A 12,079-nucleotide genomic window follows, 5' to 3' on the forward strand; every position below is an offset into this window, starting at 1 on the left:
TAATTATTAGTTACAATTCGAATTCAAATTTGTTGCTTGGAAAGTTGCGCTGGATGCGATCACCGTTTTAGCTTTAAAAGTTAACATAATAATTTTGATTAACATAACATAGAGCGAAACTCTATACTGTTGAACAGATTTTGATTAGGATCGTACTATATTAACAAGAATGTGCTGCTGCTGCCATTCAAACTAATTAAACTACTAAATTCAATTGCAAGCCATAAGCAAGTAAACGCAGCTTTGTAGCAGGCAGCTTTTGTGCGCGAACGATAACGATAGCAACCAGTTGGCAGCAAATCGATCGTTTAGCGCTTGAGCAAATGTTTTTAATTTTCCGAATCCTTGACTTTTACATTATTATATTTGTTATTATTATTAATGGCTTTGGATTAAGTGTTTTGGGTTTGATCACAGCTAACGTCAAATTGGGTGACAACACACACATTTAAATTTAAATTTAAGAGAGAGTTTTTGGAACCGAAAGTAATTTATAAACATTGCATATGGCTTGCTTACTTTATTTTACAATTAACATTATACACCAAAGTTTTCTATACGCTAAGACTATAACACATATATTTTAAACTTATGACCACCAAAATTTTGAAACATACACACAAATTTAAAGTTTGTTCTTCTTCTTTTGGCATAGAGCTTACAAACTGCACTTAACTTGAATTTAACTACAATACACACACACATATATATAAGTATATATAAATATTTTAGCTTAGCTAGCAAAGTAAATCATAAACTAAGCACACACACTTACGCTATAAATATCAATACACATACATAATTAAATACATTTAATGTAGATATTAACTAGCATGTGTTTATTTATTTAAATACACACCAATTGCTTTTATATATAGACTATAACAAGCTGCGGCTGCTGCTGCGGCTGCTGCTGCTTAAGCTCAGCAAACAAAACAAATCAAATATTGCGTATACGTAATATTTAATTGCAAGTTAATGAGCTTTCGAGTTAAGCAGCGCGGCGCAGCGTTTATCATTTTGATAGCAGTGTATTGACGACTTGGAACCTTCATGCACAATCAACGCAACAGAAAGTCTCAAAATTACAGCTAGAGCGATACTCACTGAACAAGCGAGCGAGCGAATCATTAAATGCCTATTTGGGTTCGGTTTCGTTTGCTTTATCGTTTACGTTTAGATTTAGTTTAGCAGGAGACACCCTGCTTGGCAACTGTGTACCAAGTGCTGACCTTAACCAGCGACGGCGAATCCGGCGTGCTGGGCTGCTCGGGGCCGGGGCCGGGGCCGGCGCCAACGCTATCTAATGCCACAATGGCAATCGGTGGCAGCGGCGTATTGGAGGCAGTTTGATATTGCTCACCTGCTATGGCTCGAGCTGCGGCTCGTTTTCGTTGTGAGCGCTGCTTGCGGTTTTTGCTCTTGGCTGGCTTCGTTGCTGCTGCAGCTGCTGCGGGCGCTGCTGCTGGCGCTGGGCAGAGCTGCTGCGGATGATGAAAGTGCATTGGATGCGGCGCATGTGGACCCACCTGTGGGCATCTAAAACGTATTGCCTGCTCATTGGCAAATGTCAGCTCAGGCCAGCGATATTGCTGATGTTGGTGTTGCTGCTGTTGATGTTGCTGCTGCTGCTGTTGTTGTTGCAGCTGCTGCTGCTGTTTGCGTTGTCGGCTCTTGCTGCGCTTGCGCGACTTTGAGCGATTTTTGCGCACTCGCTGCGGCGGCGGCTGCAGCGACTGCAGCTCGGACTGTGGACGCAAGCAGTGGCGACAAAAGGAACGACTGCCCGACGGCAACTCCTCCTCGGCATTCTCATACTCATCATCGCTATCATCCTCATCAGCATCCTCATCATCATCGTCATCATCATCCCCGTTGTTCTTTTCAAATCTTTCTTCGAAATAGTTGTATGTTTGCTTCTTGTTGTTGTTGCTGTTGCTTGTTGCCGATGCTGTTGTTGTTGTTGTGGCTGTTGCTGTGCTAGCGCCATCCATGTCAATGACATGACAGCACTTGGCAGCTGCCGTTTGGTGTCTACTATGTTTTTGTTGCTGTTGTTGCATCTTGTGGTTTGACTTACGTTTATCCATTTCCATTTGCTTTTGCTTGTGTTGCTCCTTTGTTTGTTGTTGTCGTTGTTGTTGTTGCTGCTGGCCGCGACTATGTCGCTGTCTACGTGATGTATACTCGTCACCCTTGTCAGTCGGATATGGTCAGAATGCTGATTCAAAGACGGACATGGATCTGGATATGGCCTCATCATTCCGGCACGCCTCCAAGAATTCCTCCATCGTTACGACGCCATCACGATTGATGTCCATTTTCTGCATAGAACAACAACAAAGTAGTTTAAATGTTAGACAATTGTTTATTACAATACATTGTTGATTTGTTGTTGGTGAAAAACATTATTATCATCGTTTATATATTTTCAATTTCAACTTTGCATAAAATATAAAACAAAGCAGGTGTCTGCGTCTGTTGGTGAATTTATTGATGATTAAGTTACTGCCTATATATAAATATATAAATTTTAATAACATCAAAAATCTTTCAACGATAGGATCCAAATTGAACAGGACATTGGTGAATTCATTGCATTAATTTTCACCAACAACAATCAGCAATTGATACAACAATCATTAATTGATATATTTCAAGCAAAAGGAGATTGTTGAATTAATTGCACTTATTTTCACCAACAACAATCAACAATTGATACTACTTAAATGAACAGGACATTGGTGAATTCGTTTTCACCAATAACAATCAACAATTGATGTTATACAAATCAACAGGACATTGGTGAATTGACTTTCACTTTCACCAACAAGCAGTCAACAATTCAACGTTCTACAATACTAGTGCTATTGATATTATCGCTATCGGTTTACCTGAAAGATGTGCTCCACTTTGCCCTTGATCTTTTCTTCTTCGGGACATTCGTCGGGCAGTCGGCCCATCAGTTCGTATATGGCTGTAACAATGTCAGTCATTTCTTCGCGTGTGATGAAGCCATCGCCATTGATGTCATAGAGCGAGAACGTCCAGCGCAGTTTCTCCTCCACTGAGCCGCGCGACAGTATCGAAAGTCCTTGAACAAAGTCCTGTCAGGCGAAGGGAAAGGCAAAGAAAAGAGAGACAGAGAAACCACAAATGTAAAAAAATGTAAGGCAACATAAATAAAATGCGGCAACGTCGACAAGCAAAGAAATTGAAAATATGTTTTAAGCAATTGCTCATAAACCGCAGCTACACTTCCCACTCCCCACACTTCCCACTCCCAACTGATTACTAGTGCCACATGCGGCTGCAGCTATTGCTGCCGCTGAAGTGGACATTTATTTCAGTTCTTTGGTATGACAAATGTACACAGATAAGCAACTAGAAAGTGGAAAAACTTTCACAACTTGCCAAGTGGCCGTACAGCTTAAACTTTTCCGTTTCCTCTTGCTCTTAGCTCTTTACCATCCATTGCTTTGCTTTGCTTTGCATGTTGGGACATTTTGCGAAGCACTTGGCTAATTTATCAAGCTGCACGTGACAGTGGCCGAAAACCCATAAAGGTGCAAAACGAAACCGGCTCCGGACCAACTGCGGCTGATAAAGTGCGCATAATCAAATATTGTGTGAATGCAAATAGTTTCAGTTCCAGTTCCAACGAGTCCAACTTGCATTTGCTTAATAGATAAATCAAGCGGGAGCTAACTAAGCTGGGCTACTTGATAAATTTGTTAAGTTTTACTAGCTATGGCTTAAATGAAATGTTTCAAATGTGTTTAATTATATAAAAAGATTGCTTGGCACTTGCAACTTAAATTTATAAGATGTTGCTTAAGCTTTGCTTTAAATTAAATGCACAAAATGTAGTTTGAGCTGCTAGTTGCCCCAGTCAAATCTTAATACGTTTGCTAAAAGTTAATGTATAAAATAAAATTTAATAAATAAGTTGCAGCTGCTTTCATTCGCTTGCGCTGTTTTTAAGCCTTAAGGTAAATTTTTAAGTTTTTATATAAATTCAGCTGCAATAAATTGCTGTAGTTAATTAATAGCTTAAGCTAAAGCTAACAACTTACTTAGACTGGTAGTTAGTTTTAATATCTGCGTAGTTTCTAAAGCTAATTAAATCGACTTAACTTTGCTTTAGCTTTAGAGCACATCAAAGTAAAAAATGTTTCATTTAGTTCTCCCACTTCTTGCCACACTTGCCGCAGTTAATCTTCTCTTCATGGCTAGTGACTATGTAAATAGCAAATAGCTGCGTCAAGTAGCACTTACAGTTGGCATAATTAAATTCATTTCAATGTGTGAATCGCGTACACACATACATATAAACGAACATATGTTTAATATATAGAACTCTAATTTGTTTGCTTTTTGTTAAAGGTGCAGCCACAGCGACTTCAACATGCCATTTAACAAAACAATTTAGTTGAATATATAAGTGTATGTTTGTGTGTGTGTCTATGTGTGTGTGTCTGTTGTCGTGCAAATCGTGCATAAAACACCTTTGCAACAATATGTGAGCTTAATTGAAAAGCGGAAGTCTACTTAGTCAGCCGTCAGTTGTTATACAAAGCGAGTGAGTGAAAGAGAGAGAGAGAGAGAGCGATTGTGAGAGCGAGAGCGACAGAGCAACAGCAGCAGCAGTCTGTGTACATGGTTTATATCGAGTACGTGCCTTGTAGTCATTACAATTTTAGGTCATTATTCACCAACGCAAATGGCGAGGCAGCAACCAAAGTGGCAAAAAGGCAACCAACTCTCACCCACTCCCTATCTCTATATCTAGCTCTATCTCTGTCTGCCTATTGTTGTTAGCCCCTGTGTCTTGGCTTGGGCGCCTTAACTTGGCCGCAGCAGTTGGCGTTAAAATTGTCATAATTCATCGTTTCAATGGCAATGCGGCCAACACGTGATGCGGCAAAGGAAACTGCCAGCGCACACTTCGCTGCCATATTCAGTGGGCGTGGCACACACACAGTGCTGTCTGTGTGTGTGTGTCGGCGGATGTTAAGTTCATGTTTGGACGAACAGAACAAAACTGCAGAAATTATTTGCAATTTGCATGCGAAGTGCTTGCGCAGCAGGCCACGCCCACATGTCAACGCCCAACTCTCTCTGCCCTGCCCTGCACGCCGAAAAAATGCTTCACATACACTTTGGCGTTTTTACATGCGCATATTTATTTTTGGTTTCCGTTGCGCATTTGCTGCCCTTTCTACTACTGCTATTTTATTGTTGCTGCTGCTGCTGCTGCAATTGAAATGTTGACAATGCGACAGCAACAGCAACACGCGACTGGCGATGCAGATGAAGAGATAGACAGCTCTATACACACAGCTATTCCCAAAACAATGACAACGACAACGACAACCACAACCAGAACAAGCAAAGTCTCAGTCTCCGTCTCAGTCGCTGTCACCCACTTACGCTGCATTTTATTTCAATTTTGAGACATTTCACTTGATTTTTTGCTCAGCGCGCGCTTTGCTGCTTGCTTTCAATCTCTTTTGTTTGGCTTTTGTTTCACTCGCTGCCATTTACAGTTTCGCCGCAGGCGTAACTACAAGTAAAACAGGCAACACGCTAGCAAAATGAGTAGCAGACTAACTTTACAATACACTTTGACTGCAGACAACTTGATTGCACTGCTTAGCTGCACTGCTTGATTGGAAATTCGAACAGCTCTAAAGTTATTCATATATTATTCAGTTTAAAGTCAAGTTAAGGCTTTTTTTATGACTCAACTCAAAGCTTCGAATAGAAAAGTATCTACACACAAAATTCGGTGTATCTAGCACTGCTTGACTCTGAGTTTTGCTGGCTCATACAGACGAATTGTTTTTCTAGCCGATCAAGCATATATATATACGCGCATATATTAATTGCTAAAATCAAAAGCATTTTGTGCAAACATTCTAAAATTATTTTGCTAAATATTAATTAATTAATTTTTATATTTCGCACATACAGAAATTGCATAAAACAAACTTAAAACAATATTTATAGTGCTAATTAGTAAGCAGATTTTAAGCCTATTGTTAAACAAATTCCATTTTCTTAACTTTTTCACTTATACCAATTCGTAGTTTCATGGTTACCCTTTGCATTTGCTTAAAAAATATCAAAGTGTATCAATTGAAGCACAAAGTGACAGCAAACAAACAGCGCAAGAAGAAGAAGCAGCAGCAGCAGCAGCTGCTGCTAAAACGCCTAGCGCCTCAAAGTAGGCAATGCAAATTGAAATTGAAATAGCAAAAGTAGTTTTTGCTGTTTTTGTTGTTGCGCATTAAATTCGATGTTAACGCTTTTCAAAATGTTGTAAGGCAAGCAGCTTAAGGCATTGAACACATTTCAATTGTCGCGCTTTATAAACAATAAACCAACTCAGTCACTCACTCAGTCTCAGTCTGTCTGTCCGTCCGTCTGGCCAAATAGTACTTAAGTCTGTGTATCACTTGCTGCTGTCTTCTGCATGCGCGCAGCAGCAGCAGCAGCCGCCAAGTTTCTTGCCAAACTTGCCATTAATGACAAGCACTTTTCAACTGACGCTCTAACTTGGCCAAAAGAAACTTTTAGCCGAAAGTGCGAGAGATAGCCAAAAGAGTGGCTGCTGGCAAAAACTTTGCTTATTACAAGTTCGAAGCTCTACGCATTTCATTTAGCTGCATCTAGTCTAAGGCCTAGAAAGCTTAACTACAGCTTGCTGTTGTTGTTGTTGGCTAATAAGCTGCCACTAAATGAGGCACAAACCAGCAGCGAAGCAGCTTAAATTTCAAACTCAACTGTCAACCATAAAATATGCTTAAAATGTCTCAAAGTAATTCACGTTGTTGTTTTGCTTGGTTGACCACTGTGACTGTGCCACGCCCACTACAGTTCGATTGTGCGTTGAGTAAGCAAATGCGAGTATATTAAATTCAAATTATTTGCCAAGTGCTTAGGCAAATTACAAGCTGCTAATTATTGTTTGCAATTGTTTTTTGCCCAACTCTTAACTTTAATTTAAAACTAAAGTTTGTTTAGCATTTTTGTTGAATTTAATGCTCTAGCTGAAAGTTAAAGCTTTAAAGATCTCTGCCTTTTATATAATTTAAATATGTCGATTCAAATTCAAAGTAACAATTGCAGTAAATACTTGAATTTATTATAATTTCATTTACTTACCTCGAAGCTGACAATGCCGCTGTGATCCTGATCCAGTGTATTGAATACATAATGTGCATATAATGTTGGATTTGCTATTTAAGTTGTTGTTGTTCGAGTTGTTGTTGTTGTGTTGTTGTTGTTGTTGTTATTGTAATGAGAGAGGAGAGAAAGTATTGCGTTAAATGCGTGTTGTGTTTATATATTTATTTATTTTTGAGCAAGTCAAGAGACGTAAAAGGTTTTGCGTCTTGACTTTCCGTGCCACAGAGAACTCTACACATAAAATTACAAATACAAAGACAGGCATACATACACAGACAGAGACATAAATATATGTAGCATACATTGCTGCTTACATTTGCAAGTGTTGTGTTTATGCTTTCGATAAACTATGCGACAAACAAACATAAACTGCAAAAGTAAAAGGCAATGTAAATATGTGAATGCGAATGAATTCACTTGTGTGTGTGTGTGTGTGTGTGTGTGAACACTAGCGTATGGAAAATGATAACGTTTACACTCTGCTGCGCGTTTGAGTTGGCAGCTGTATCGGAAACTTTTTATGGAGGTCAACAGCTGGTCGTGCACTTGTCGCCCTCAGTTGCTTTCTTTTTTTTTTCTTACTCTTAGCAAATGTATTGCTCACTGCTTGTCAGTCAGCAAAGTTTTTGTTTATCGCTTAAATAAATAAAATATGTGTATTTAAACACACACACACACACACACATATATATATAGATGTCATATATGTTAAGTAAACTTTGGCCTACAGTTTCAACTTTTGGCTGCTGCTATCGAAAGTAACTTTTTGATGTTTTCTTTGCTTTTAATTTCTGTCTTATGGCAATGTGCGCAGCTTATTAAACGCACGTGTGTGTAAATATCTGTCTGAGTGTGTGTGTCTGATAAGCTGCTAAATGCTGCTTAAAAGACAAAGCTTATGCTCAAAAGCGAGCATTGTTGGCAGTCAGTGTTGCCAGCTTTAGCATATTTCAAGCTAGATATAAAAATAGCCATAAATCTTAAATATCTCTCTTTCTATCTAACAGCCCAACAACTTATTGGGCGCTTGCAAATTCATATATATGCTAAAAAGTTACTAAAAACTTATTAAAAATAAAATAAAAATATATAATATATAAAATAAACAGTAAACAAGAAATTAACGTTAAAATGAATTCTATTATTTAATTTTCTAGCATCCTTTTTTTATAATAAAAATTACATAAAAAAATTTTAAAGTATTTTAACTTTTTTTGCTTGTAGTTTGAATTATTCAAATGCTCATTATTTTGTTTTCTAATCAAGCTAGAATATAATATATTCCTGCTAGCTTCTTTTAGCTCTAACTTAGGTCAACACTGATTGGCAACAACTCTGTGGAGTGAGCGAAAGAGAGCGACAGAGTGGGAGCGAGAGCTAGCTAAACTTTTAGGCATAGTTATTGTTGTCTATGCTACTTATCACATTATTAACAAATATACAACTACTATGCTTAACTGATTTTGAGCTGTATGCATATTAGGGTGAGTGGGCTTAATATTATAAGATTCGGAGAATATGCTAAACAATGAAATTACTTTTCAATCAACTTTTACTCTAAATCATAGAGCATTTGACTGAAATTGGAATTAGAATTTAGCCTATTTACTATTAACATTTTGTACACCTGTCTGCACCTGTGAGCTATCAAAATCAAATCGAGCCACCCTAAGTCGTTATTGATGCCAAGCTTGCTGAACTGAAGTACACTTCAGTCCGCAGCTCTCGACAATGGCAGCTGCTTGGCTCTAACGTTGGCTTTTAATTTTTAAGCCGCTTTTTACTGTCGCATTTCATAATCTAGCACAGCATACGCCCTCTGGTGGGCATTTCGTGCAATATACTCTTAACTCCGGGGCCATCACATTACATTTAGATTATTGCCAGAGACTGAAGCGCGCGCGTTGGCGCAATTCAACATTTCATTTCATTCTTCTCACCTCTTGCCGCTTGCCTCTTGCTCTTTCTCTTTTCTTTTATGTTTATGACTTGATGTCGCACCCAAAGGAGCACACAAAGCAACAACAGCCACAACAACAGCAACGGTAAATAATCAAGCCGCAGCTGCAGCTGCAGTTAAGCGTCGGCATCGGCGTCGGCGTCGGCTCTCTGCTATGTTTACACCTACTTGGCAATAAGTGAAAGAAGAAGAGAGCGCAAACCCCAAACTGCAGTTCATAAAATTACAGCGTGACATAGCAGGCAGCTATTTTATTGATGTCTAGAGTACAGCTAAACGCTGCTAGCTACGGCACTCGAAAAATTCATGAACTTTGTGTGTGAAAAGAAATTTATTTGTCAAAATTTATTGTCGCCGCTTTGATATTTAATGTGAATTTATGACGCGTGACGCGCCCACAATGGGGGGCGGCGGCAAGGTCGAAGGCAGCTGTTGTTTGAGATATTTTGCGCATTTTGGCCAAATCAAAATGACTGCAAATGTGCCATATAAAATTTGTTATAAAATTTACGCCAAAAAATTGCCAAAAAAACAAAAACAAAAAGAAGTTGGAGTGATGAGCATAAAACACATGGAAAAGGAAAACAAAGCAATCTAAGGCGAGAATACACGTCTAGAGCGAAAAAGCAAATGCCGACGCAGTGTTTAATGTACGTACGTGAGAAGAGAGAGAGAGAGAGCAAAGAGCGAGTGTGGGGTAGAGAGCGAGATTCGTTGGCGTTGGAATTGCGACTGGGGACAAAAGTGATAAATCACCAACTTTGATGATGATTTTTTTTTTTGTGCTTTATGCTTGCTTCTCATTCTCTCGCTCTCACTGCCTCTCTTGTCAGCTCATTGTTGTTGCTTTTGTTTAAATGTATTTTCTTCTGCTTGACGCAACTGTCAGCATGCATTAGATACGTTGCCATATCTAAAATTTGATACACACTAACTTGGCCAAGTAAGCTAAGCTATTAAATTATTAATGTCTGCGACTAAACTTTAGTGTAAGCTTAAATAAATTTAAAATAAAATGCTATTAAATTAATGCACAAGCTTTAATGCAAAACTCTCGCTCTATATTTTTTTTTCAAGTGTATTAAGTCGCTGCCCTGTGCGCTTGTTAAGCTGCATGTTGTTGCTGTTTTATTTAGATTTTTCTTTGTGTGCCTGTGTGTGCTTTGTATGTGTGTGTGTGAGGAGTGGCAAAGCGGCTTATCAAAATAAAAAATGATTTCATTATTTATTTTTCATCAGATAACTTAGAGCAGGCAGCAACCGTAGCCAAGACTTGTTTGCTGCTGCTTCTTCTTCTTCTTCGTTTTTACAAGTGTTTCCGCCTGTCAATGCCGATGCTTGTTTTGCCAGCTTACCGTTACACACACACACACACACACACACACACACGTATTTACTTGTGCGCACATAAGTTTATTATAATAATTTAGTGGCAAACATGTGTAGCAATATTTGTTGGCATTTCTTTTGCTGCTGCTGCTACGCTTTTGGCTATGCTCCCAAGTGGGTGGGGGGTGTGGAGAGGGCTTAGTGCATGACATTCAAGAGCAGCAGCAGCAACAGCCACGACGTTGACATATAATTATGTAGCTTAAGCTGTATTTATGTTATAGCCCAACAAAGTGCATAGTGCCGCGGCTGCTGCGCTAATTGTAGTTTATACTAAACATGAATCAAATAGTTGGCAGCTTGACTTGATTGGTCAGTTAGTCAGTCGTTCGGTCAGTCAGTCAGTCAGTCAGTTAGTCAGTCAGCTCATTAAACACGCCTCAATTTGCTCTGCTCTGCGCTGCTTTTGTGGCAAGGCTTTCATTTGTAGCCGCAGCTAAAAAGTAAATGAGTAAATTCACTTGTTATTTTGCACACACACACACATACAGCGAAAGCGAAACGAGGTCAAGTGGGCCGAGGCAGCGGCAGCGGCAGCGGCTTTAGTTACGCCCTTAACTCAGTTCAGCTCGCGACTTGTGAAACATGATTTTGCTTTTTATACTTTTTATACTTTTGCTAATTTGCTCTTTGCATTTACAGTTTTTACAAGCCAAGGGTGCGCGCTCAAACACGCTGGGGACGCCGAAAAAAAAATACACACACACACATATAAAATAAAATAAAAGAAAGTCACAAAAAGAAACTGAGTATAAAAAAATTCCTGGCTGTGCAACTCTTTGAGACCTTCAGCGAACTCTCGACGAACATTATCTATTTATCAAAAGCCCTGTCTGCTGTCTCGCTCGCGCGCTGCCATTCAATAGCTGACAGCTATGGCACTCGAAAAACTCAAGCGCTCTATGTTTGTTTTGCATGCAATTAACTATAAAGTAAAACAACACACACACACATAAATTAAACTACATTTAAAAGTGAATTAAAACAGTTAGCAATGCACGTAATGAAATGAAATATGTTTAACTACTAATAAATTAATTGCATTTACTGAAATGAAATTAAATATTGTTAATTACGAATGAATTAAGCGTTATTCCGTTTAAGCCGTTAGCTTAAAAATTATTAATTTTATACACAAATGTAAAACTTGTTTAACTGACTGCATTAACAAAATATTTAAAAATAATAACACTAATCAAAATATTAGCTTTGGATATTTCATTTATTTTAGTTGAGCGCAAATTATAACGAATTATTTGTAATGATTAAATTTATCTACTACTATTTTAAAATAGTTAGATTATTTTTTTTTAAATAAAAAATAATAAATATAATATAAATAATAACTAGTCAAGTATTGAATATATCTTTGGATTTTTTAATAATTTAATTTATTTTAATTGAGCGCAAATTATAACGAATTATTTGTAGTGAAATTAAATTTATCTATTACTATTTTGAAATAGTTAGATTATTTATTTTTAAATGATATTAATTATTTTTTATAAACAAATGTAAAACTTGTTTGATTGACAG

At 38.0% G+C, this 12,079-nt stretch overlaps 1 protein-coding gene across 3 annotated transcripts in view; it reads right to left on the minus strand.

Annotated features, from left to right (window-relative positions):
• Positions 1 to 909: 909 nt before the first annotated feature.
• Positions 910 to 12,079, minus strand: part of LOC108606347 (Kv channel-interacting protein 4) — a 72,308-nt gene continuing 61,138 nt past the window's right edge. For 2 of the 3 annotated variants that reach the window (XM_017996395.2, XM_017996394.2), the window contains 3 exons: positions 7,171 to 7,244; positions 2,895 to 3,107; positions 2,127 to 2,324 (listed from right to left, as the gene is read on the minus strand). In XM_017996395.2, coding sequence (XP_017851884.1) covers positions 2,214 to 2,324; positions 2,895 to 3,107; positions 7,171 to 7,244 — 398 coding nt within the window. In that variant the 3' untranslated portion in view covers positions 2,127 to 2,213. Of the gene's footprint in view, positions 2,325 to 2,894; positions 3,108 to 7,170; positions 7,245 to 12,079 lie in introns of all 3 variants that reach the window. The other variant, XM_033294491.1, reaches the window with a different exon arrangement.

The sequence above is a fragment of the Drosophila busckii genome, chromosome X (genome assembly GCF_011750605.1).
Source record: "Drosophila busckii strain San Diego stock center, stock number 13000-0081.31 chromosome X, ASM1175060v1, whole genome shotgun sequence".
In the NCBI taxonomy this organism is placed as follows: Eukaryota; Metazoa; Arthropoda; class Insecta; order Diptera; family Drosophilidae; genus Drosophila; species Drosophila busckii.